Raw genomic sequence first — 27,766 nt, forward strand, 5'->3', positions numbered from 1 at the left:
GCAGACTTTGGCAACAGGATGAGTTGTATACAGCTTATTGGTCACCTGAGGTGACTTTTAAATTCATTGGTGGCTTTCAGTGGGGTGGTATACAGACGAGGAACTGGGGAATTGCCCAACAGCCCACCCCTTGTGTGGTTAGGCCCTTCCCGGAACTGGGTGAACTTTGGACGGTTTGGGAAGTCCTTTATCTGCCCTTACCAGAAAGTCCCACCCGCAGGGGCTTGTAAAACCTTGCGCAAGCTAATTACAGAAGCAGAAAAGCTAGTCAGTTAATATTCAAGGGTGGGGGAAGGGGTTCAGGTCCACAAGAGAACACCAGAAACTGGTCTCTGAGGAAAACAAGAGATCACTTAGTTGTCCTAGGCGCCCAAAGAGGAAGATTACACACCATGTCATGGGCTGCGACAGACCTCAGTTTCCTGTTCCTACACACGGGTGCCTCAGTTCCCAAAACTTGATCACAGGAACACATTGGGCAGAGGATCCTGCCCTGCCCACTCCTCCCCTCACCCCATGTCTGAAGTACAATTAACCCTGCTTTTCTCACCAGAACTTGGGTGAATATTTAGGCCTAACCTCCCTGGGATGCGGGGGGGGGGGGGGGGGGGGGGCACTTAGCCCCTCCCCTTGAACACCTCTGGCCCTCCTTGACCCTTCTCTCCAGAACTAGAGTGGACATTTAGCCTAACCTTCTGCACACTTCCGGTCTGCCAAAACTCTCCTCTCCTCCCCAGACATTGACTGGATACTTAACTCCATATTTCCAGGCAGGTCCACCCATTTTCTATCAGAAACTTGGGAATTTTAGCCTCAACTCCTGCACACTTTCTGTCCTCCCAGTCTTGCCCTTTCTTCCTCTGCTTTGATATGGGTGCATCTTTAGCCCCACCACCACCATCCCCCCATACTTCCACTCACCCTGTGATCCCTCCCTCTCTCCTGAACTTCGGTGGACTTTAGCTCCGCCCCTTACTCTCGCCCTGTCTCCTCTGCTCCCATTTCTAGGCCCGCCCCCATACTTCCGGTCCTTCCCGCCCTTCCTCCTCCCCCAAACGAATGTAATTAGCCCCGCCCCCCACCAAGCCTAACTCAATCAGTACTTCCGGCCCAAGCCCTCCCCCACGCGCCTTTCCTTGCTCCAGCTTCCGGCCCGTCCCACGCGAGGCCACCCACGTGGCGGGTCACGACTCTCTCCAGGCCTGGGTTGCTGCCCAACGAAGTGTTGGGGCCCCGCGGCTTGGCGTCCCCCACCAAACCCCCCCCCCTGCCCAGGAGGGCCTCCAAGGGACCCCGTGAGGGCACTTTTCTGGCTAACCTGGCTTCGCCTGCCGCCCCAAACGGGCTGGACAAGATGGCCGCCGCACGGGTGAGGCCGAATGGCGCGCGCCACGGGGCTTCTGGGAGTTGTAGTCCAGCCTACGCACTGACGTACTTCGCCGCCGGCCTACGGGCGCCATTGTGCGGCGCGCGCTGGGTGAGTTCGGCGCGAAAGCCGCGCCCGTCGGGGGCTGCTGGGGGTCGGTCCTGAGCCACTGCCTGGGTCGAGTGCAGCCTCGGTCCCTTCCCCGCCAATCTCGGGAGCGAGAAGCCAGCCTTGCCTGCCCGTTCTCTGCCGCACGGCCGGAAGGGGCGGTGTAGTCGGGGACCCGGGACGCTGATGATTGACAGACAAGCCCCTCCGGGCATGTAGGGTTTGGGAAAGGCAGACGACCCTTTGGGCGTGTGGGAGGAGGAAGAAAGGTTTTCCTCTCGGTTAGAGGAAACCGGTCTTCTCCAGTCGTGTTGCGGGTGGGGAGTGACTTGGACTTGCGATGTCGAGGTGGACTTGTCATTTCCCGCTGATGGAGCAGTTTTCGGGCAGAGGCTGGGGAAGCACCTTGGTATAGTCCTTACAACTCCTTCCCCCCCAAATTCGGTCTTCTCAGGACTCTGCCCAATCCCACAAGAGAGACACTGAGGAGGAGGAAATTATGGTTTCCAGGCTTCCGACCGCCTGGTCCTGTGTGAGTAGAGGCTTCTTTCAGCTTTTGAGTCTAGTCCTGCATCTGAAGGGGGTGCCTCAGAGCGCCCCTCCTCCACACCCCGCCGCCCCAGGCACCTCGCAGAGGGGGCAGGGATTGACTGGGCATGAGAGACCCTACGTGATGGAAGAGCAGGTTACTTCGCTTTCCAAGGAGATGGTGAGAACAGAGGCCAGATCATGGAGGATTCTGAGGGCCAGGATAAGGCCCTTGAGTGTATCCTTGTACTGGGAGGAGAAAATGACAGGTCTAAACCGGGATTAGGCTTATGCTTAAATTTCAACAGGTGCTTTGGCATAAAGCAAGAGATGATATCAGCTGGATTCAGTAACAAGGAAATAAGAGAGATAGGGGTGGATCCCTGACAGGTGAAGCAGGTAGAAGTAGCAGGGGCCATGGTGGGTGGTGAAGGCTTCCATGTGATGATTCAGTTAAGGAAAATTTCTTAGGAGGTATATACACCAATCCCAGAATCAGAATCCTCAAATTAATAAGAAATGGGCAGGCTTTCATAGTCTGAGAGGTCTCAGGTGTTGTACTTCTTACTGTGACCTGTAGAGGGTCAAGCTTGGGCTTGCCCAGGGTTTCAGACAAAGGTAGGAACTCAAGATAAGGCGCCCAGAATGTTCTAGGGTCATCTTGTAGACTATCCTGTGCCTTCATGGGCTCTGTCAGCCTCCCACCTCTTTCTGTCATCATGGATGAGGACGGGCCCTGGCTGAACAAGAACCTGTGGATTTTTAGGAACCAGTGACCTTCGAAGATGTAACACTCGGTTTTGCCCCAGAGGAGTGGGGACTGCTGGACCTCAAACAGAAGACCCTGTACAGGGAAGTGATTTTGGAGAACTACAGGAACCTGGTCTCAGTGGGTAAGGCTGGACTCCATGTCAGTAAAGATTTGCACTTTGCAGCACAAATGATACCTCTGAAGTGTGTGTCTCCTTGGGCTCCGGCTGCAGGGATCAGAGTGGAAGTGATAAAGCTCTGGAGCCCAAGGGCAGGGCTTTACTTTGCACCCACAGGAAAAGGTCAACTTCTTAGCACAACTTTTGAAGCTTCATCTAATCCGTTCCTCAGAGTCTAGGGAGGTGGGTCTGTCAAGAATGTTTTCAGCTGCAGTAATGGGTGCTTATTGTTTTTGTAACAAGAATTCAAGGGGATGTGGTTGGTGTCGGTGTCCGTCAACTCAGGAGTATCATCAGAGACCCTGATCTCCTATCTTTCTGGTTATTGTGAACCTCTAATGTGGCTTTGGCTCTAAGCATTTTGTCTCTATTCATGGCAGAAACGAGGAGAGGGCAGCCCTGGCCAGCTATATTTCACAGCTGTTATGTTTAGCAAGAGAGCAAAAGTTTTCCATGAAGGCCCACCAGCTGACCAATCTTTCTTTGTGTCTCACCAGCCACAGCTGGGCCCCACACCTCTACTGGCAAGGGAGTCCAGGAAAGCCAACAAATGGGATGGATGGGGTTACTGTCACTGCCCTAGGCCAGAAGTCATATTATGTCCTAGCAGGGGAGAAGGCAGGGACAGCTTGTGCTGCAACAGGACAGCATTTTCTCTCAGATGCAGACCTCCAAGCTTTATCTCTTTTCCTTTGAGCAGAACATCAGCTTTCCAAGCCAGATGTGGTATCTCAGTTAGAGGAGACGGAAGAGTTCTGGCTGACGGAGAGAGGAATTCTTCAAGACACTTTTCCAGGTGAGAACTAGGCACATGGGAGTCCCTCAAGGGAATGGGCCAACTGGTTAGTCAGGGACTGGTGTCTTTGGAAAATAAATGGAGAATGGGAGACCCCAGGAGAGTACTGTCATAAGCAAACTGCAGACATGCAGAACCAGGCTCCAAATTTCCAGTTGCGTGGTTGAAAGTGAACCTGTTGCTGGTGTCATGTGGTGTACTCCTGTGTTTTGACGGCAGGGGCTCCCTCACCCCATTCCACTCATTGTCTACTGCCATCCCCTCATGAATTCATTGGTAACTCTGTGTATGTTTTCAGCCAGAATTTTTTTTTTTTTTTTTTAAAGATGACCTGTAAGGGGATCTTAACCCTTGACTTAGTGTTGTCAGCACCATGCTCAGCCAGTGAGCTAACCGGCCATCCCTATATAGGATCTGAACCTGTGGCCTTGGTGTTATCAGCACCGCACTCTCCCAAGTGAGCCACGGGCTGGCCCTTCAGCCAGAATTTTTTTATATGGGTTTATTTGTGTTGCTTAGTCTGTTTTCTGTTGCTTATAACAGAATACCTGAAACTGGGTAATTTATAAAGAAGTGAAATTTCTTACAGTTTTGGAAGCTGGGAAGTCCCAGGTCAAGGGGGTGCATCTGGTGAAGGTCTTTTTACTGGTGGGGACTCGGCAGAGTCCTGAAGCAGCTCAGGGCATCACATGGCTAGAACGCAAATGTGTTCATGAGCTGTCTTCTCCTTATAAAGCCATTTTTGTAATTGCCCATTAGTCCATCAATGGATTTTTGTATCATATGGAGGCAGATTATCCATATACTTTTGTGTATTCTAGTATTTTGTTTTTTTGTTTATCTGGAATTTTCTCTTGCATGTGGCGTAGGACACAAGTTCTTTCAACACCATTTTCTGACTAGGTTCTGCCTCTGTTCATTGGAAACACCATCTTTCTCATGGACTAAAATTCCCCTTTCTTAGTGCTGGCATCTTTCTGGGCTCTCCCTTGTGGTCCCTTGATCTGTTCTGTCTCTCAGTAAACACCATGTTTCTGTATTTGTTACATGGTTATAACAAAGTTGGATAAATGGTAGTTTCTCTAATTAAAAAAATTTTTCAGCTGTCCTCAGCTATTTAGTTCTCCAGATGAACTTTATCATTAGCTTGTCAGTGTTCATTAAAATCCTGTCAGGATGTGTATTACATTTGATTAGGCTTTCATTGTTGCTGTTCTCTGCATGAGTTAATCCTCCTTCATAGTCTTGAGTAGTTGTTCTACATGAACTTGTCATGCTACTAAATCCTCTTATCATTTGTAATAGTTGCAGTAGATTCTCACTAATTTTCCCAGTAAAAAGTCATTTTACCAGCCAGTATAAAGGAGGAAGCAGTTGTATTAATTTTTTTCTTTTTTACTTTTTTTGGGCAATAATGTAATTGCATTCATCATAGGTAGTACTTCCAAAACCTTGTGAAGCTGGGAGCATAAAGAATGAGAGCCTAGTCTCTGACTTAAATGGGAAACTTTTTAGGTTTTGATGAACACGATGCTGGATTCTGCTTTGATTCAAGTCAACTTTTATCTGGATAAAAAATAGTCATCTAGCCTTTTCTAATGAATGAAAACCAGTAACATCCCCAATTTCCCTTCCAGCACCTACCAAGATCATCACAGAGATTTTCTGTTTGAACAGTTAACTTGGTGACATAAAAGACATAGAAGTGCCCTTTTTGTAATGTGTAGCTGAAGTCTGTTGGGGCTTTTTTTTTTTTTTAGGATTTTTATGTCTATTTTCACTGTTGTGGGGAGGTGACATTTTTCTTCATGTATTTGCTGTCTGTCAGCTTTTCTGTTGGAATGTGCTGGCTACGAAGCACACTGGATGCCTACCCTCCTCATTGGTCTCTGTGCTCTAATGGAAGTGGCATTGGAACTACCTGTTTCTGGCAGTATCCAGGTGTGAAATCAGCACCTGTGATTTGGTGATTACCTGTTCATCACAGGATGGAGGGACTGGAGTCTCCATAACTCCTTGCTTCCTTTTTCTGGACCTTGTTTCTGGTCTCTCCATATTTCAGCTTGATGGCTCGGAATTAATGTTTTGTGTTTTTCTTTTCCACATTCAAAGTTCTTCCTTCCATTCCCTTTATTGAAAATCTCCTTTCTGATAGTTAGCACAGGTCACTAAACCATACCTCACCTGAGAGGTCTTTAGCAATGCAAATGCTTTTGTATCTGCCTATGGTGGTTTCTCTGCTTCCTGGTTGCTCTCCTCCATTCAGCTTCCTAATGTCCCTTCTGCTCATTGTGGCTCTGGATGTACTCTGGCTATGACAGGTTTGTGTCTCATCTTCCCTCAAGTCCATTGCCCTGCATAGGCAAACCTCCCAGCCATGCACTTCTGGATGATCTAGTAGTTCCACAAATCCAGTTGCTGTGGGGGGCACTGTGGGTGCCTGTGGTTCTGCACATCCGGGGAGAGCTGGCTCCACAGGTGACAGGAGATTCAGGGGTAGTGTTCCAGTCCAAGAGGCTATGTGAGGGAGGCTCCTCAGGAAGCTGTCTTGTAGACTAGGCCTGCAGTGATGGGTGCCCAACTCATCTCTGCTGTCACAAAGAGTCCCTTTTTTGAGATTTCTTCCCCTCCCTCTCCTTCTCTGACCTCACGAATATTTACAGAGGACCTCTTCTGTCCCATGCAGTATATTAAAGACTTGGGTGATAATCCCCGCCATCATAGACTTCATAGTATAATAGATGAAGGCTTTTTACAAACAGGTTATATTGATATAACGATAAATTGTGGTAAGTACTGAGAAGGAAAAGAACATGGTGTAAAGAGGGGAGTGATGGGGAATTACTCTAGAGAAGGTAGTTGCGGGACACTGCTGGCATGAGATTTAAGCTAACTTCTGAAGGAAAAGAAGTCTGCAGACATGTAAGTGTGGTGAGGAGAGCTTTCAGGCTCGGAAACACCCTTTGGGGTGACCATGAGATTGGAAACTGCTTGGCACATTCAAAGAACAGAAAGTTGCCCAGTGGGCTAGGAGTAGATAACAGGTGTAAAGACATGCAAGTTAAGTTTGGCAGAGCACATAGGACCTCATTAAGCTGTGAGGGGAATTTGATTTTCATTCTTGAGCAGGAGTGTGACATGGCTTTTCACAGCTCACTTTGGGTGGATTGTGAAGAAGGAACTGTTGTAGGGCACAGATGGAGGCAATTGGGGCTGAAGCATCCAAGGAAGAGGCAATAATACCTAACCTGAGAAAAGAGCTGCAGGGTTGGGGAGAAGCAGGTGTGAGTGATTAGGAATATTCATTGGGCCTAGGTAAGTCATTGGCTGAAAGGGACAAAAGAAAGGAAGCTTCACAGAATTACTCATAGGTGAAGGGAAGACTTAAGTGATCTCCTGTAACTGTTCTTTGTGTATACAGTCATGTACCACATAACATTTCTGTCAATGACAGACCACATATACAATGGTTTTTATTCTGTTGTCTAGGTGTATAGTAGGAAATGCCATCTAGGTTTCTGTAAGTACACTCTTAGGATGTTTGCACAACCATAGTATCACCTAACCACACATTTCTCAGGATGTATCCCTGTTGTTAAGCAACACATGACTCTTCACTACATACAGGTGGCCCTTGGTATCTGTGGAGGGTTGGTTCTAGGACGCCCCCTTCCCCACCATGGGAACCAAAATACGTGGATGCTCAACTCCTTTATATAAAATGCTGCAGTATTTGGACATAACCTATACACATCCTCTCACATACTTTAAGTCACTTCTCGAGTACTTATAGTACCTAATACAGTGTAAATGCTATGTAAATAGTTGTTATACTCTATTGTTTAGGAAGTAATGACAGGAAAAAAAAGTCTGTGCTTCTTTAGCACAGACACAACCATCCTTTTTATCTTTCCCATAAATTTTCTGGTATTTTGGCAGCTGGCTGGCACAGGGATTGAACCTTGAGCCTTGGTGTTATCAGCACCACACTCTAACCAACTGAGCTAACCAGCCAGCTATTTCCCAAGTATTTTTGACCCACAGTTGCTTGAATCCATGAATGCAGAACCCATGGATATGGAGGGCCAACTGTACATTCTTTTTGCATGTATCAATGTCTTGTTTTAATTTTAAAGGGACTGGCAGGTTAGCTCAGTTGGTTAGAGTGGGATGTTGATAACACCAAGATCCAGGGTTTGATCTCTGTACCCACCAGCTACCAAAAAAAAAAAAAAAATACAATAAAGGAGAAATAGTACTCCTGAACTTTTGGTATTAGCTAATGACATGGAGAAGTCTGATAAAGGCACAGACTTTTTTGAGAATAAGAAATACAAGGTTTTTTTCCCTCTACTTTTTATGGTGAAAAAATTTTAAACAGAAACTTATGGTTACAGTAAAAAGAATTCTAATAGCTTTCACTTCGATTCAAGTTTTTGAGCTGTCCCATGTCTTGACTGGTTCTGTTAATGAAGTATGAGTAAGAGGGGACCATAGAGACATCCAAAGAGGTTTGCAAAGTCATTTGAATGCACGTGTTTGGACCTCAGAAGGCGGTTCAGGAAGCACATGAAATCATGGGAGTCATAGGTGTTTGGAATGACAGCTTTACTGTTAGATGAGACAACCATCCTCTGCAGTGGTCTCTCTGCCAACACTGGTGTGGCTGTGCCTCTCATTAATGCACAGAGCTGCAATTGAGTGCAAAGCTGGGCTTTTCTGACAACTCAACTTGTGGGCCTTTTCAGCTTTTTATGATAGTAAGAATAACAGCATAGGCTCTGGTTGTTGAAGTAGAGGGCAAACTGGGTAAATGCTAAGACAAATGACATTCAAACTCAAGAAAGCACTGAATTGGGAAAGATGCTGTGAAGATAAGGAATGTGGGAAGATCAATTAGATGTTACTCAAATCTTCAGCTGTCATTTAATGTCCCTTTGAGAAAGCATTGCCATATGTGTGGCTCTGGTGGAATACTTGAGACGTAAGCTAAATTTAATCATTAGGAAAGCAATGCAGAGACTGTTACGAAGGTCGCGACTATAGGAAAGCCTGTAGGACATGGAACATTTTTGACTTGTCAAGAAATTAAGCAGGAAATGAGCCCTACAAAATTGAACTTGGCAACTCTTTCAAACAAAGAACAAAGTTAGCAGAAAAAGAAATTCGAAGGAGATTGTTTTATTGAGGGAAAGAGAGGCAAATCCTTCTCTAGATTTCATCCTTTGTGTAGGCCTGAGAGGATTTACATGGGCTATAGTGTGAACCTGTATGGGGAATTTAGGAAATTAATAGAACACAATCGTTTATATAAAAGATAATTCATCCAGTAACAAGATGGAATAAATGTGCTTGGTGTGAGAAGTCCACTTTCAGCTCAGCCCTTTTTAACTAAGAGAAGGCTCACACAGGAAATGAACCTGAAAAGACCATGAATGGAGGAAGTCCTTTTCGTGAGTTTTCAAATGTCTGAGAACTCACACAAGGAAGACGTCTCAGGAATATAATCACAGCAGGAAAGGCTTCTGGTCTCAGTCTTGAGAGAATTCATACTGGACGAAAATAATTCCAGTTGTGTAGGATTTGGAAAAGTTCTTACACCAAATAATTACATCTGAGAATTCCATGAACAATGAGAATGTGATTGCTGTGGAAAAGGTTTCATACATAGATCTCTTATTTGGCATCAGAGAAGTCATGATAGAGATAGCCTAAGAATGTAATCAGTGCTGGGAAGGCTCCAGGTATTACAGAACACACTGGTAAGGAGCCCTGTGAACAAAGCATGGGAAACCCTTCAGTAGGAGTCCTCGTGTTCAACATCAGAGGACTCATATGGGTGAGGACCCTCTGAATAATCTGTACAGGGAAACCATGAGCCTTAGCTCTCACTTTATTTGACAGAATGAAGAAAACTTACACTGGGAAGAACCCCGTTGGATAGTAAAAATGAAATATCTTATACTATTTTTACATCAGATGTCGTGCAAAAGGCAAACCCTACATAAAACTTTGATAACATAAGTATATAAATGTAGCAAAACAGGTTTTCTTTTTTTTTTTTTTTTCTGAGTTGTGTCTATTATCTGACCTGAATGTCTAGAACAAATATTAATATGGGTGAGAGCAGGCATCCTTAGTTCTCCTGTTCATCCCCATTTGCTAGCACAATGACTAAATTACTAGGAGTTCAGTAAACTATTGTTGAGTCAATAAATGGTTGAAGAAATTGCACATGAATGTGTCTTCAACGAGGAAACTTTGAAGACAGGGCCAGGCTTTGAGATAAGAGGGTGGGTAAGGGATGGTAAAGGGAGAGAAGTCTGAGTGGCTCACATCCTTGAGGACTAGGCTGAGAGTCTGGAATCCTGAGTGGCTATCAAACACATTTTAGCTGGAATACAGTGTAGCAGAGTGTGGTCACATGCTTTGCGATCTTTTATTCAAGAACACTTTACATTCTCTGTCACCTCCCGCATATAAGGGTACTTCAGAAAGTTCTTGGAATGATTAGTATTATCTTTTAATTCCAATTTTCCACAAACTTTTTGAAGTATCCTCATATTTGCTGTCTAGGGCCTGTGTAAATGTTGATCCTGTTATCTAGGGACAGCTTTCCTTTGCATTCATACATGGTGCCCAGGGTTAATTTCAAAACCTGAAATGCCTTAATTATTAATTGAGTAAGAAGGAAAACAAATGAACTAAGCTTCTGAAGCAATTTTTTTTTGGGGGGGGGGGAGACCTCCAGAAGTTCTATGGAAAGAAAAAAATGAGTTTTTTACAAAAGCAGATATAAATGAATCAGAAATAGAGAACAAAAATTATTCCAAGAGCTCATTTTCTGGGTAGACAAAACACAACAACAATGATTAAACAGTGAGTAAATTAAAAGCAAGCTAAAAACCTGTACAGGAAAAAAACTGTATATTCGGCAACACATGTAGTTGTTTTAATTATAGTACTTTCCACAGTTGTTACAAAGAATAAGCCAGCTCTTTGTGTACTGATATGAAACAATCTGTGTATTTCTTAAAATACATGATATGTGTCAATATATAAGGATATATATAAACTGTATTTCTTAAAAACGTATTCATACATGAGCACATAAATATGGTTGTCAGTTGATCATCACTGGAAGGATGTTGATTGCTTCCCGGGAGGGAAACTGGGTAGGAGGTTGACTTTGTTTTCACTATGTGTTCCTTCTGTTCCTTCAGAATTTTATATTAATTTTTAGAGGTGCTGCCCATAACTGTGCACATAAAGTGGAAATTGCTGTCTCCTTCCTGCTGTGTCACTGCTGTCTGGTCCAGTTCCTGACACAGCATAGGTGCTCAGTAATTACTTGTTGAGTATAGGAATGAATAAATAAAAAGATTTTTGGAAAAGTTCTAAGTTGTCCAAATTGGTCCTAGGAGAAATGTTAATATTTACTTTTTTAGAACAAATTGACCAACTCCATCTTAGTGTTGGGCAGTAAGTGTTTCGAACTTCCTATTAATAGATTGTTTTCATGGTACATGAACGGTTCAATAACAGAACACAGGCTGGAATGTTGACAGGTTCTTTCTTATATGTAGCATTGTTCTCACCAAAGCACAAAATGAGAGTGATAATGAAAAGAAGGAAATATTTGTAGCTTATAACAATTAGCCATCTTTAAAAAACAAAAACAAATCCCTGTTTGAAGAAAATTATCAGTTGCTGGGATGTGGAGGACTAGACATACTTAAGTCCCTTTCTTAAGTCCCAGCCATCAGCCTCTGGAGAAATGCTGCTGGAGCCATTTTACCAGTGGGATCAGGAATGCGACTCCCTTACCTGGACCAGGCTGGAGAGAAGCAGGTGGAGGTGCAAACCACATGTGTTCTCACCCCACGGCCTGCACTCCCAGCCACTGCTCAGGCTCCCAAGTGGGAGCTGGGAACTTTGTAGTGGAAGCAATCCTCCCATGATAATTTATAGATAGGATACAATTACAATGCCAATGAGATTTCGTCAAATTTGGTAAATATGGGAAAGTCCAGACAGAAGGCTAAAAAGGCCCAAATGTCTTGATGAAGAAATTTTCCTTCACCAAGTCACTTAGAAGCTGTGTTGAGTTATTGCTTAAGCACCTGACATGATGCCAGGTACTAGGGCTGGATCACAGCAATGAACAGGGCAGTAAGGCCCCTGCTCTTGTTGGACCTACACTCATTCGAGAGCAGCCATTAGCATGTGTGGCTGATGAATTTACCAGTTCAATTTCTCAGTTGCACTGGCCACCTTTAAATTGCTCATTGGCCACCTGAAGCTAGTGCTAAGTTGAACAGTGCAGATCTAGAACATTTCCTTCACAGAAAGTTCCACTGGACAGTGCTACTCTAGAGAGGGTGAGAGAGGTGATAAGTAAATTAATGAACCAGATACTTTGAGATGGCAATCATCGCTACAAAGAAAATGAAAGATTTCTGGAAAAGTTTTTATGTTGCCAAAATTGGTCCTAGGGGAAATGTTAAAATTAACATTTTTAGCACAGATTGACCAACTGCATCTCACTACTGCCTCGGGCAAGTGAGTGTTTCTAACTAGAGGGACTGGGGAGATATGAGTGGGCAGCAGTAGTTTAGAACTTGGCAGCTAGGTGGCTCTGAGGAAGTGACATTTGAGCTGAGGGCTGGATGGGGAAGGTGAACTAGGTGAAGATGTTAGGGGAAGACTTATCAGGCAGGAGGGTGGCAAGTGTGAATATCTCTGGATGTGAGGGTATATCTGAGGAAAAGATGGTGGCTTTGGGAAGCCCCCTTTGGTGTAAGGAGCATGAAAGAACAGTTTGGAATCTAGCTCCTTTGTTCTCCAGTGTGGGGACCTCAGCCACCCTTGCTTTGGACAGGGTTCCTAGCTTCTCCCTCTCCCAGTATGGATTTCTTTTGTGTAAGGAAAGGTTGGACGCTCACTGGGACTGGTGGTGTAAAACCCAAGGTCTTGAGAGGCCTTCATGGAATAGTAGCTACTGTCACTGATTCAAAGACTGGATTGGCCAGTTAGCTCACTTGGGAGAGCGTGGTACTGATAACACCAAGGTCAAGGGTTTGGATTCATACCAGCCAGCTGCCAAAAAAAAGTGGGGGGGAATGACTTAAAGATGGTCAACAGTCTTTGGCATATCCTCCTCTAGGCCCTACTTTGGGGTTTTGAATGCACAAGACCTAGTTGGAAGGCTCAGTGGTCCAGTGGGGGAGACTGACTTAGAAGGCAATCCAATGGGTGCTCAGCAGAGCTAAGAAGGAAGTGAGGGGAAGAGAGGAGAAAGGGTGTGAGAGCAGGGAGATAGAATAGGGAGTTGCAGGTGAGGGGACACACTGTCCCATGGTAATTCAGCTGCTGAGGTGAAAGCCTGTACTTGGATCCCCAGCCGATAGGGATTATTATGCAGTGCCACATGGGTGAGTCAAGCACAGCTGTGGCCTGGGTGGTGTGAGAATCCAGTTCCACCTCTGGCCACTAATGAACTTAAAAGCTTCAATTTTCTCCTCCTTGAAGTGGAGCAAATAATTTCCTAAACAAACAGTGGTAAAGATTACCTTAAAGGGCTCGGGAGTGGTCCATGGGTTGAGATTTAGAGAACTGAAGTGCATAGAATGACTTGGACAATCATTTCCCTATCGGTTTCTGGGCTTGTGGTGAGTCTCATTCACTGCAGTGTCCTTGGTTGCATAGCACTCAGTAGGTGCTTTATAACTATGTACAGAACGTGTGTGGGACAGACGGGCTGCAGGGGGGTAGATTTGGGGCCGGGCTCTCAGTGCCCTATATGACAGAGCCACAGAATCCCTGATGTCCAAACCCAAGACTCAGAGAAAGGCTCTAAAGCTTAAAACAGAAAGTTAACATTTTTGAGTGAGCACTCAATGCGAGACTCTGAGAAAGCATCTCGGTGCCCCCAAGGAGAAGAGAAGGAAGTAAATACATGATCAAGTTTAAAGGAGAAGTAAATTAGCGGGATGGGGGTGGGGTAGAATAAAAATAACCCAACAGCTGTTTTCCGAGGGGGGAGCATGAAATAAAAATCTCAAGGAAACACAAAAAGAATTTTAGAAATTAGGAAGCTATGGAGAAATGTTTTTAAGTGTGATGCATGATTAGTTAAAATGGTGTCTACGGTTCAGTAGTTAGCTGTCAGCCCACAGGAAGTAAAGGCTCACTTGGTGCACGTCCCACATACTAGACACAGTCCCGTGCTGGTGGGCCTCCAGTAAATTCCCATCCCTAGCTTCCTGAGTTATTCTCAGGAAAATTTCAAGCATTCAGAGCTTTTAACTGAAAGAAAATAAACTGCTTTCAAGTCAAAAATTATCAGGGGGGAAGTAAACTCCCAGACTTCCTAAGAAAAAGGAAGGGAATTAAATACTGTAGATAAGGGCACATATAAATGAGTTAGGGAGGACAAGCCCCCAAAATGAAAATAATACAAAAGCTTACTTGGGGGGAAGAGGTTGGAAACAGGTGCTTGAACGTCCCCCAATCTTATCAAGGAGAAAAATCACTTTAAACGTAGAAAAAGTGTGACTAGCAATGGCCGAGAATCAAAAGCGTAACACAGCAGCTATATTTTGTAACTCCAGTGTGCCCCTGGTCTGCCTGGGGCTGCACGCGTGGCCTCACCCGGCCCTGGGCCACTCCTTACCCCGAGCTGACTCACTTGTGAGCTGACTCACTTCTCCAGTCAGGCGCCAGCAGTTTGCAACACCTGTTAGGTCTATAAACAGGAAACCGCAGAGGAGCCAAGCCTTGTAACTAACACAGGAAAGGGGGTGGGGACGTATCCTAAGGCAGTAGGGGAGGAATTTAGAAACTGGGGGACGAAAGGGATTAGGAATCCGAATGCTCTTGGCTTTTGGACTAAACGCTAAGGACGGCGCTTTCCCCACCCCGCGTGTTGCAAGGAGACTTGCAGCTTGGGCTCCACCTGCGCCGCACCCTTTCCTGACGCGACCCAGGACGTATCCACCGCCGCGGGGGGGAGAGAGCGGAGGAAACCGGACTGAGCGCCCAGCTACTTGCGTGGCGGCTGCCGTCGGTGCCAAGCTGGGGCAGTCCATACGGCCTCAACATGGCGTCGCCGGAAGTCTCGCCGCGGAGGATCTTGGGAGATGTAGTTTGGTGGGCGCGTGACGTACTTCCGGACCTGGCCGGAAGTCGTCCCTGCGCCTTTCCGGGGCTCGGAGGGGCCAGGGCATGGCTATGGGGAAGTTGGAACTGTTTCCGCCTTGTCGCTGGTAGGGAAAGCGAAGCATGCGTAGAAAGCGCTAACGAGAGGAATCGGCCACCCCAGCCATAACCTAACCCCTGGAACGCGATGTCTGGAAGTCCAGCCTCGGAGCGCTGTTTAATAAGTGCAAGTAATGACAAATTTAGCAGGTTTTTGGAAGGATGCACCACCGAGAAAAATCCAGATACGTTGGTTGTGCAAGCAGCTGGCGCTTTTTATTGAATTTTTTTTTCTTTAGTACAGCTGCAGTTACTCAACATTAGTAATTGCTTGCCCTGTTTCTTATTTCTTTACGTGGCTGGAACTTTTCTATGTTGTAATAATCACACTAAAACAAATATAGGTTTTACTGCCTACATCAGAGTTCTTCACAACTTTTTTGAACTGTGTTTCTGACACTTCTTGTATTTCCGGTACTGTGCCAACATACACCACGTTGTTCAGGGGTTGTATGTTGTGGAAATAGAGACCACCCAAATAAGGACAGGTGGAGGTTTACTTACAGCCGGCCATAGCAAGGGAGTTAGATACTGCCCTTTGTGTTTTGTTAAGACTTAGAGGCAATTAGAGAGTGGGGAGATTTATACATTTATAAGGGAAGGTTCTGACTGGAGGTTATTGGCTGGGAGGTGGCCAATAAAAAAGGACACTGGCAATCATTAACCAAGTCCTGACCTTTTGGGCTTGTTGCCACAGATGTAGTGAGTCAAAGTTCTATTATATATTTGGTCTGGCCATTGTCTGTATATTCATTGTATTAATATCTGTCTTCATCTCTGCATAGTTCCCTCACCAGGAGTAGATTAGCTGGGTGGAAGCATGGGGGCATTTGTTGCTGGGGCTTCAAGTTCATACTGATTTCCTTTCCAGGTAGAATTTTTTTCTTCTTGCTGCTATGCTGACAACCTTTTCAGGCAGAATTTTACTAATCAATTACACTCATAACAGTAAGGTGAAAGTGTCGGTTTGCTGTTGACATCGGCCATGTCATTAAACATTGCAAATATAATCAGAAGTAATAACGTGGTTATTTATGTTTTTCTATTTACTTTTTAAATTCTCAGTTGTCATTCAGAATTAGCATTTTTTCCCTTCGGATTTTAGAGAGCTTTCTTGTTTCCCCCTATTGCTTCGCACTCCCTCTTTAGCATTTCAAGGCCATCCGGGAGTTTAGTTCAGCAGATGTGCTCTTATGGACTCTGTGCCAGGATCCAGAACCACCTTTCCCAGACATCCTTGTTCTTGGCTCCTATGGAGGTGGGAATGGGCTCTTTTCCCCTTATGGCTGCCTGTGCACATGCAGTGTCACAGATTCCTTCTCAACCTTCATTGTCTCTTGCTCTTTTTTTTTTTTTAAACACCTATGTGGATGTATAATTCATGTACCATAGAACTCATCTTAAAGGATATAATTTGGTGGTTTTCAATATATTAGCAAGGTTGTGCAGCTATCACCACTATCAAATCCCAGAACATTTTCATCACCCCAAAAACAAATCCCATACCCATCAGCCATCACCCCCCAATTCCCTCAATTTCTCCATCTCCTGGCAACTACTAATCTACTTTCTTTCTCTATGGATTCTGAACATTTAATATAAGTGTACTAATGTGTACTTTTTTGTGTCTGGCTTTCTTCATTTGGCATGATGTTTTCAAGGTTCACATGTTGTAGCATGTATTAGTACTTCATTCCTTTCTATTGCTGGATAATATTTTGTTGTATAGGTAACCACAATTTGTGTATACATTCCTCAGATGATGGACATTTGAATTATTTGTGCTTTTTAGCTGTTATGAATAATGCTACATAAACATTTTTATACAAGTTTTTGTGGGCGTATGCTTTCAATTCTTTTAGACATACAGTCATGCACTGTATGTTTCTGTCAGTGATGGACTGCACATACGAATGTGGTCCCATAAGGTTATAATGGAGCTGAGAAATTTCTATTGCCTAGTGATGTCGTAGCCATTGTAGCATCGTAGCATAACATGTTACGTGTTTGTACTAATGCTGGCCAGGAGCAATAGGCTATACCACACAGCCTAGGTGTGTGATAGGCTGTACCGTCTAGGTTTGTGTAAGTACACTCTATAATGATTGCACAGCGACAGAATCAACTAATGGCACATTTCTCAAAATGTATCCCCTGTTATCAAGCAACACATGACTGTATGTTTCTAGAAGGGGGATTCCTGTGTTATATGGTAACTCTATGTTTAAACTTTTGGGAGAGTTGCCAGACTGTATTAAGTGGTACAACATTCTGTATTCCCATGAGCAGTGTATGAGAGTTATAGTTTTCCACGTCCTCACTTGTTACATCTATCTTTGATAATAGCCATTCTAGTGGGTGTGAAGTGGTATTTCATTGTGGTTTTGATCTGCATTTACTTGGCAGGTAACGATGTTGAGAATTTTCTCATGTGCTTATTGGCCATTTGTGTTTCTCTGTTTTTGACTTACAGAATGTCTTGGGACTCAGCTGGAACCTCAGTTGGATCCTCTTCCAGCTGAGAATCCCCTGATGAAGATCAAGGTTGTTGAGGTCCTCACACTGAACCAGGAGGTGGCTGGTCCTCGGAATGCCCAGATCAAGGCCCTTTATGCTGCAGGTGGAGGCGTGAGTCCAGACATCCTTGGAGAACCAACCCAACAGCTGGACAAGTATATGGTTGATCCTGAGGCCGCTCACCAGAGATTCCGGCAGTTCCGTTATGAGGAGATGATGAGTCCCCAGGAGGCCTTGGCCCAACTTCGAGAGCTGTGTCATCAGTGGCTACAGCCCGAGGCTCACTCCAAGGAGCAGATCCTGGAGCTGCTGGTGCTGGAGCAATTCCTGGGTGGACTGCCTGGGAAGCTCCGGACATGGGTGGAGTCGCAGCACCCAGAGGACTGCCAGAAGGCAGTGGCCCTGGTGGAGGATGTGACCTGGATATCTGAGGAGGAAGGTGAGTGCAGTGGAAGCTCCATGAGGGTGTCTTGGAAGATGCTGCCCTGGTTGGGGGGCTGGAGGGGGAGAGCTCCAGGCTTCCTGGGAGGATGGGGGAAAGATTGTGCCACCACTCTGGCCAGACCAAGAACATCTATATCCCCCAAGTGTTCCTGAGTCCAAGCTGCTGAAACCCCCAGGTGGGGTATAGCACTGCATTCTTTAGTGAGCTCAGAAATAAAGTGCTTCATTTTTTATTCCTTTGGGATCCCTATTGTACCATGAGCCTTCTAGCACATGGTACGGGCCATAAATAAAGTGGTAACTAAGATAGATGGGACTCCTGAGCTCACAGAGCCTGCAGTCCAGCGGGAAGAGGATTTGACAAATGAATATGCATGTGACCGTGCTGGGGCTGAGAAGAGATCAAGGCTGCTGGTAGGGCTTATGGAGGTTGAGTCGCTGCTGCAGCTGATGTCTGGTATGGAGTGGAACTTGGCCAAGTGAAGAAAGGGGGCGGAGGGATGTGCTAAGCAGAGGGAGCATCATCTATGAGGGCCTAAGATGGAAGGGATCACAGTACATGCAAAAATCAGAAATTGGGTGGGTTTATGGTAGAAGGGAGCAGAGGGCAGGGGCACAGCCCATAGGGACCCTCGTAGGGATTTGTGTGTTGTCCTAAAGCAACAGAGTGTTATTCTAAAGCAGTGGGAATTGGTCTCTGAGTTCTAGGAGCAGATGGCACAATCTGATTTGAGCTTTAATGACTCATCAGGCTGAGCATGCAGTGGATGGTGAACAGAGGACAGGGAAAGACCAGAAGCACATTGGCCACCTTGGAGCTGTTGCCACGCCCACTGAGAGGGGTGGCAGCTTGGGTTGGAGTGACAGTTGTGGCAGGCTGGGGAGAGAACACACATATGGGATGTATATTTGGAAGTGAGTCTCCAGGAAACTTGATTTCTTTGTCAGGCTGAGTTTCATGGAGCATGGATGCTACTGCATTGCTCACCTACATTTTCCTTGCTGATGAGTGAGTGCCTAGGTGTTTCTGGAGGGAAAGAACGATTGAGTGGTTGATGTTTGAGATTGAAGAGGGGAAAGGGAAGGAATCCTGCAGGTGGGTGGTGGAATTCTAAGAGAACAGGGCTTCCTGAAGAAGCAGGTGTGGGGAGGGAGTGGGGCAGATAATAGCACAAATTTTCTGTTTCAGATGCACTGAATCTGTGGCGCTGTGATTGGCAGAATACTTGTTCCCAAGGGTGTCCATGCTCTAATTCCTGGACCCTGTGAATATGTTACCTTATGTGGCAAAAAGGATGTGATTGCAGATGTGATTAAGGATTTTGAAATGGGGAGATTATCCTGGATTGAGTGGGTCTGTTGTAATCACAAATTCTTATGAGAAGCATCAGGATCAAAGTCAGAGATGGAGACATAATGACAGATGTAATGATATAGGGAAGGGGCCATGAGCCAAATATTCTGGATGGCTTCTAGAAGCTGGTAAAGGCAAGTAATGGGTTCTCCCCTAGAGGTTCCAAAAGGAACACAGCCCTGCTGACACCTCGCTTTTAGACCAGTGAGGGTACATACCAGACTTCTGATCTCCAGAACCATATGATAATAAATTTCTGTTAATTTGCACCACTGAGTTTGTGGCAATTTGTTACAGCAGCAATAGGAAACTAATACAGGTGCCAAGGAGACAGTTGAGCTCATGAGATGGAAGTCAGTGATTGATCCTGTATTTTTAACATCTCAGAGATGAGTGAAATCAATTAGTATCACACAGGACAACAGGACAAGGTCTTCCAGAGAATTCTGCATTTTGTGGTCAGTGTGTTAGTTGAGACTCTTGGGTGTGACTGCCACGAAGTCTTGCACAGAATCACTTGAAGGAAAAGGAGAATTTATTGAAAAAGCTGTAGCGTGAACTAGTTTCAGGTACAGCTAGACCCAGGAGCTGCAATACTGTCCTCAGAACTCCTCTCTCCCATATCTTACCTCTGTTGCCCTCCATTGGCTTCACTCATAGGCAGGCTGTCTTGCTGTGAGGCCTTCCAGTGTGAAATTTCTGCTTCCCAAGTTTTTTAACAAAAGTATCATTGGCTTTCGCTGGCCTGTGGCTCACTTGGGAGAGTGTGGTGCTGACAACTCCAAGTCAGGGGTTAAGATCCCCTTACCAGTCATCTTTAAAAAAATTTTTTTTAAAATAGCTTTGAATGTCTGGCTATGGGCCCGCGTTCTTCCCAGATCCAATCACTGGCCTGGTGGGCCAGCCTGGGTCATGTCATGTGCACCCCTTGATAGGGTGGGGGTCAACATTATGGAAGCCTGTGGAGCATGTGGGGGGACACGTGAGGAAAGGCAGATGTAAAGGACCTATGGTTGGGAGGGGCCATGGGACTGGACAGGCCTGTTGTTTTCTGAGGTGGAGGAGATTTGATAAAGGTCACATCAACATGGATGCATGTTCTGGGGTGGAGGGAAGTCCCACTCTCCATGCAGCAGTGAGAGGGAGGGAGGAAAGAAGTAGGTGTCCAAACAGGCAGGTGCAAAGATCGGAGGCCAGAAATGAGGGCTTTGCTATTGGGGAGGAGGCAGGAGCTGCCTCACAGGAGGGGCTAGAACCCGAGACAGTCCTTGGAGAGGAAAGGAGTGGGACCAGGGTTCTCAGCAGTGGTGACACCAGTGCCCTGTGCGCTTCAGGGTGACACATCCTGGACTGTCCAAGTGTGGGTATCTGGGTACATGCTGTGAGGAGGAACCAGAGGTAGGTGGAGCTGAACTGGTGAGAAGAAAGGGCAGGAGCAGTGACCATCACAAGGCCACAGCAGGATGCAGATGTGCGATGGCCCCATGGGTTGCAAAGACAGGTTGACCTCGCCTTGCCCAAGGGGTCACCACACCCACTGATCCCCTCATGCTGTTGTCTCCTCTCAGTGCTGCCTGCTCAGGGCCCTGAGGTTACTGCTCAGCAAGAGGAGAAGGAGGAGGATGCAGCCATCTGGCCAGTGGTGATGCTGCCTGAGGTGAGTGGGCAGCGTTACCCTTTCATTTTCTGGTCACAGCATCCCCAGTGAGGCAAGCTCACCCCTGAGGTGTCTTCCTCTACCCCGGATATCCCTGAGGCTTCCCACAGGCCAGGCCATTCCAAGCATCTGAGCTCTTGGTATTGTGGTGGGCTCTGAAGCAACCTGAGCGTGTAGAACAGCCCTGTTCTCTAGCCACCATGGCATTATTGGAAATGGGGCACCATGACCTGGGAGTTGAGAAGGCACAAAGCAAGAGGGAAGGGCCCAACCAAGTATTTACAGACACTTAAGTGAAACAACCACAGCCAGGGGCATGTGGACCACGTTTATATTCATTTAGAACAAGAGAGCCCTCATCCTTCAGAAATACATAGTTAGGTGTTTATGAATGAAACAATAGAATCTGGATTTGCTTCACAATAACCCAGAACTGGGGTGTGGATGAGACAGGACTGGCCCTGTCTTGCAGACCACTGGGGCAATGGTGTGTATGTGGCATTGGTCAGGGCTGTTTGCACTATGAGTGACTTATACTGGCTCAAGCATAGAACTTAATTTATTGGCTCTAATGTAGTTGGGGTAGGCTTCAGGCAAGGCTACATCCAGGTGCTCCCAGGAGATGGGAAGAATCTCTCTGACCAACTCGAGTCTTGTGGCTTTTCTTTCTCCCATTTTTCTTAGGCAGGTTCTGGCCCCATATGGGCAGATTGCCTCTCAGACCCAGGTAAAGTGGGGTTGGGGGGACCTCTTCTTCCCAGAGTCCTGGTTAACGCCCCACAAAGGACCACTCATGGCACAGCCAGGGTGACTGCCCCACCCCAGGTCACCCCTGTCCACAAAGTTAGGGGTTTGGTCTTCAGTTTCACCAAGTGGGGAGGCACTGTTCATAAAAGGAGAAGGCTCTCATGAAGTTGTCAGTAAAGGGCAGGGTAGATATGGGTGTGGGTAGAATGGAGGTGGTTTGCTTGTTTCACCTGTAACCCTTTGTGAAATAGGGGCTCTGCCTCCCAGCCTGGGCCCCAGACTCCAGTTTGTGAGCATGGACCCAGGGGATCTTTTAAGGGCCTTGAGTCAGTGTTTCTGGGCAAATCCTCAAAGCAGGAGCATCCTTAGCACAGTGAGCTCTGTGGGAGTGTCCCAGCTGGCCTTCTGTCTCTGTTGACAACTTCCTGACCCTTCTACTGAGCAGACATGTATGATGTTACAGGAGCCAGTGACCTTCCAGGATGTGGCCGTGGACTTCACCCGGGAGGAGTGGGGGCTGCTGGGCCCAACAGAGAGGAGTGAGTACCACGACGTGATGCTGGAGACCTTCGGGCACCTGGTATCTGTGGGTAAGGCCACACCCACTCTTCCACCCCTCCCGGGGCTGGTATGCCACAGGGGCCCCAGGTTGGGGCTCTTACCTTCTCTGGGCCCAGCATTAGGACTGGGCATGTCCTCAGGGGTCCCTTGCTCCATCCAGGGCTTAACTGGAACTGTGGACCTGGAGGGTGGGAGCACTGGATAGACAGAGAGCGTGAGACCCCATGAAAGACTGATTTACCATCCACCTGAGGACAGGAACTTGGAGAGCTAGAAGAACACTCCCTACCCTCTCCCCATCCCTTGTTTACCAAGCTTAGTGTTGTTCTCTTTGCTGCTTCATTGTTATTCACAGTCTGTCTCCAAGTTGCAGGACTCTGCTTCCCCTCTTTGCTGCTTCATTGTTTTTCACAGTTCCCCCAGGTTGCATGACTGTACTTGGAAAAGTAATTTCTGACTTTTGAATATTTGGTTATGTGTGTTGTACAGTCAGCACTTCCTAGCACATTCTGTCTATGGTATCCACACCTTTTGATTTCTTTCAGGGTGGGACACTACACTGGAAACTGCAAAGTCTGACATTCCAGAGGAAGAACCAGCCCACAGCCTGAAAGGGCAAGAATTCTCAAGGGATTATACCCAGTCCTCCACCTCCAACGATGTCTTGCAGGGTGGGGTCCCAGAAGTCCCAGATACAACATTGAAAGAAGTCAGGTTTGCTCAGGAAAAAATCCTCCCTCAGAAGGAACACTGTGAAAACCCTGAATCCCAAGCAAACACTGGTCTAGACACAAGGCAAGTTTTGCTCCAGAAAGTTCCTTCTAGAAAACGTTTGAGCAAACGTGGTTCACGGGTTAAAAACATGACATATAATTCACATGCAAAAATTCATCAGAAGAGCTGTGAAAGTGAAAAGGCCAGGGAGAGGAATGGTTATAGGAAAACCTTCGGTCGGAGTGCTCATCAGATTACATTCATAAGAATTCACAAGGGGAGCCAAGCTTGCCGATGCAGCGAATGTGGTAAAATGTTCCGGAACCCAAGATACTTTTCTGTACATAAAAAAATCCACACAGGAGAGAAGCCTTATGTATGTCAGAACTGTGGGAAAGCATTTGTTCAGAGCTCTTCCCTCACTCAGCATCTAAGAGTTCACAGTGGAGAGAGACCCTTTGAATGTAGAGTGTGTGGGAGAACCTTCAATGATCGCTCAGCCATCTCCCAGCACCTAAGGACTCACACTGGAGCTAAGCCCTACCAGTGTCAGGACTGCGGAAAAGCCTTCCGCCAGAGCTCCCACCTCATCAGGCATCAGAGGACTCACACTGGGGAGCGCCCATACATGTGCAACAAATGCGGAAAGGCCTTCACCCAAAGCTCACACCTTATCGGGCATCAGAGAACACACAGTGGGACGAAGCGCAAGAAGAACCACCCAACCTCTTAGCCCTCAAGCCAGCTGAAGAAATACTGCCTTTTCAACTTGATCCTGCAGTGTAACGTGCATTGGCCTGGTTGGGATTTGGGACTGAATGTGGAAGGGAAGCATTAAGTAACGATGTTCCTGAGGCCAAAGGACAAACAGGGAGACTGCCCAGCACATAATGAGTAAGTAAAACTGGTTAGGAGTAGTTGTCAATGAATACAAGAGGTCTTCAGAAAGTCCCTGGAAAATGCGTATTATGAAAAAACTGCATGGATTGCAAAATTCCTTTGCACCAAAATAAACTTGTACTAACTTGTTAAAACATGCCTGAACAGGATCTAGTTTGAGACACTAAGAATGAAAATACATCAGTTTGAAGAGCCCCTATTAGAGCAACATGAATTCTGCTAAAATTGAAGCAAGAACAAATATCAAATTTATGGTGAAGCTTGGGTGGAAGAATGATGAAATCATTGATGCTTTACATCAGTGGGGACAGTGGCCTAAAGAAATGTCTGTTTACAACTGTATAACTTGATTTAAGAAGAGATGAAATGATGTTGTTACCTCTCGCAAGAAACTCAGAGAAACAGCTTACGGCAAGATGTGTAACATCCCCCAAGCACTAACTAGCAGAATATGCTTGTAGATTTTAGCTTACATACTTTCCCAGTATCTAGGTTTAGGTGTACCGAGGGCAACTGCCCCCAGAGCAATCACTTTTTGCTGTGCTTCACTTATCTTATTTACATCAAAGGCTTTAGTCCTGTGCAAGTTTTCTGGTCTTTCTTAATCTTAGCATTTCTATGTGTTTTCCTAAAGGGTTGGGCTTTGGCCCCCTAAGGTAGAGGCTCTGGCCTCCTAAACTACAGGACTTTGGTACTCTGAACTACAGGCTTTGTCCTTCTAAGCTACAGACTTTGGCCTAAACCAAGGACTTTGATCCTCTAAACTACAGGCTTTGGTCCTGCGAAATACATGTGTTTTATTTCTATCTCATTAAGGTCAATACCTTCCACAATGTTGAAGATGAAGCCTGCGGTGGTAGACCATCCACATCAATTTCTGAGGAAAAAATCTTGTCTCTGACCTAATTGAAGAGGACCAACGATTAATAGCAGAAATAGTAGCCAACATCATAGACATCTCAATTGGTTCAGCTTGCACAGTTCTGACTAAAAACTTACAGTTGAGCAAACTTTCCACTCAATCCATGTCAAAACTGTTGCACCTAGATCAGCTGCAGACATAAGTAGCTTTCAGTAGAAATTTTAAACAAATGGGGTCAAGATCATGAAGCATTTCTTCAAAGAATTGCAACAGTAGGTGAAACATGGCTTTACCAGTACAATCCTGAAGACAAAGCACAATCAAACCAAGAGGTAGAAGTGGTCCAGTCAAGGCAAAAGCTGACTGGTCAAGAGCAGAGGTCATGGCAGTAGTTTTTTGGGCTACTCAAGGCATTTTGCTTGTTGACTTTCTGGAGGGCCAAAGAATGATAACCATATGCTTATTGTGAGAGTGTTTTTAGAAGGTTAAGTGTTAGCAGGAAAACTCCTGGGAAAGCTTCACCAGAGAGGCCTTTACCATGGCAATGTTCCTTCTCATTCCTCTCATCAAACAAGGGCAATTTTGCAAGGATTTCAATGGGAAATTATTAGGTGTCCACCTTCCAGTCCTCATCTGGCTCCTTCTGAGTTTGTTTCCTAATCTCAAAGAAATCTTGAAAGGGGGGCTGGCCTATGGCCCACTTGGGAGACCATGGTGCTGATAGTGCCAAAGCCACGGGTTCAGGTCCCTATATAGGGATGGCCAGTTGCTCACTTGGTGGTGTCAGCACCACGCTCTCCCAAGTCAAGGGTTAAGATCCCCTTACCGGTCATCTTAAAAAAAAAAACCGACCCCGTGGCTCACTCAGGAGAGTGCGGCGCTGAGAGTGCCGAGGCCGCAGGTTCGCATCCTATACAAGGATGGCCGGTGCGCTCACTGGCTGAGCATGGTGCGTGCAACACCAAGCCAAGGGTTCTGATCCCCTTACCGGTCACAAAAAAAAAAAAAAAAAAAAAAAAAACTTGAAAGGGCACCCATTTTTCTTCACTTAATAATATAAAAAAGACTGCATTGATATGGTTAAATTCCTAGGACCCTCAGTTTTTTAAAGATGGACTAAATGGGTGGTATCACTGACAAAAGTGTCTTGAATTTGATGGAGCTTATGTTGAAAAAGGAAGTATAAATTTTATTTTTATCTTTTAATTCCATCTTTCTGCAAACTTATTGAAGTCCCCTTGTATATTGGTTGGAAAAAATTTAATTTTCCTGTCAGTTGATTTGCTGTTACCATTCGTTCATTCGTTTGGTTATTAAAAGTGCTATTAAAGAAATCTGAAAATGCTTATAATAAATTTCAAAAGCTGGGTACCAAATAAACTGCAGATATTATATTCATGATAAAGTATTTATGTGTATGGACAAGGACTAAATGAGAATGTGGATAAATAAACTCTATATTTGTGTAGAATCTATGTGTTTCCTTCCTATTTAATTAAATACCTTTAATGATTTGATATTTTAAATAAGCAACATTAAAACAAAGGGAAAGCGATTATCAGTTCTAGCAGATTCTGCATAAAGTCACAGCACCTTGGGTCTAAGATTTCACATGAGTTGGGTTGAGCAGGTCATTCTGCTCCTTAGGGTATCATGATAGTATGGTTAGGGAAGGAAAACCTACAGGAAGGAACCATTGTAGGCCCAGAGGACTGGAAATCCCAGGCAAGCATGGGACTCCCACAAGGGAGGGAACTGATAACACCTAGCTCAAGGGTTGGGAACCCTGCACTGGCCAGCCACCAAAAAAAAAGTACTTAGGTTTAACAGGCATGGGTTGAGTGCTGCTCTCATGGCCTTTTCAACAGCCCTTGGGGTCATGCCAAGAAGGCATGACTGTACCTCAGCCCTTTCTCTGAAGAAATGAACAACCCTTGGAGACAGGACTGGAGTAGACATGAGGCCACATGCCTGGAGAATGAGGATGGGACACCAGCAGCCCTATGCTTTTCGCATGTCGGGCACAGGGCTTGTAGCTGCTACATTGCTTCTAATCATTTCAACGACAGGGCCCATGTTAGCTTCTTCAAGAGATGAGAACATCAGGGGTTGAAGAACTTGCCTAGGGATGTGTCAGCTGGTAGCCTCCTGAGTTGTTCAGACCTCTACAACATTGCCTCTTAATACACCAAGGAGTGCGAACCTTTAAGATGAGAACGCTGTAACCTCTTACTCCCAGGTCCCAAATCCTAGACTAAGGAGCCAGTTGAAGGCCTTACTGATGGCTGCAGGAACTGAAGCAATAATTTGAGCTAGGTCTGGGGAGATGACAGAGCTAGGAGCAGACGGGAGGGGAAAAACATTCTAGGCTATGGGAGAGCTTAAACAAAATTAGGGCTAGAAGGTGCAAGGCCAACCTGAGGGACTGAGGAATGTGGTTTGCTTAGATGTACTGTGTAACAAGCAGCCTCAAAACTTAGTGACAATGCTACACTACAGCCAGTTTATGCTCCTGGATTCTGTAGGTAAGAAATTCAGAGGGAACCATTGCAATAGCTCATCTCTGCTCCATGACTTCTGGGGCCTCAGCTAGGATGACTGAAAAGGTTGGGGTTTGGAACAGCTGGGGCCAGAAGGCCCATTTGAAGGTAGCATCTTCATCTCATGGCTGGGACCTGGGCTGAGGTGGCTTGGGTTCCAAGAGGTACCGCCCAGAGAGCCAGGGTTCCAAAAGGACCAGGCAGAAGCAGCACAGTCTTTCCTGACTTAGCCTAGGAGGTCACACTGTGTCACCTAGGTCACATTCTGTCCTTTACAACCCAGTAACTAAGACCAGCCCGTATTCAATGGGAAGGGAGTTAAATTCCATCTCTTGAAAGGAGAATAGCAGGTTAGGGAAGGGAGGAGAGCTTAGTGGCCCTCTCTGGGTATACCAGCTTTTACCATTACTGGGCATCCAAAACAGGAAGAGGAAAGCAGGGAGGGACTGCATGTGTGGAAGCTGACATGCTGGATGTGAATGTC

The 27,766-nt window shown here is 45.9% G+C and overlaps 1 protein-coding gene across 3 annotated transcripts; it reads left to right on the top strand.

Moving 5' to 3' along the window:
• The first annotated feature begins 1,455 nt into the window (after positions 1 to 1,455).
• On the top strand, positions 1,456 to 26,213 carry ZNF274 (zinc finger protein 274). Of its 3 annotated transcripts, none has more exons than XM_063092037.1 (8): positions 1,456 to 1,477; positions 1,929 to 2,006; positions 2,769 to 2,895; positions 3,632 to 3,727; positions 17,460 to 17,942; positions 20,870 to 20,958; positions 22,169 to 22,295; positions 22,812 to 26,213. In XM_063092037.1, exons 2-8 carry the CDS (start codon positions 1,974 to 1,976, stop codon positions 23,711 to 23,713), a joined length of 1,857 nt encoding a protein of 618 aa, XP_062948107.1. In that variant the 5' UTR covers positions 1,456 to 1,477; positions 1,929 to 1,973; the 3' UTR covers positions 23,714 to 26,213. The 3 variants fall into 3 exon arrangements, with proteins under 3 accessions (XP_062948107.1, XP_062948109.1, XP_062948108.1); XM_063092039.1 differs by having other exon boundaries at positions 22,169 to 22,244; XM_063092038.1 differs by lacking the exon at positions 1,456 to 1,477 and adding an exon at positions 1,560 to 1,689.
• The last annotated feature ends 1,553 nt before the right edge of the window (positions 26,214 to 27,766 follow it).

Source organism: Cynocephalus volans, chromosome 3 (assembly GCF_027409185.1).
Source record: "Cynocephalus volans isolate mCynVol1 chromosome 3, mCynVol1.pri, whole genome shotgun sequence".
In the NCBI taxonomy this organism is placed as follows: Eukaryota; Metazoa; Chordata; class Mammalia; order Dermoptera; family Cynocephalidae; genus Cynocephalus; species Cynocephalus volans.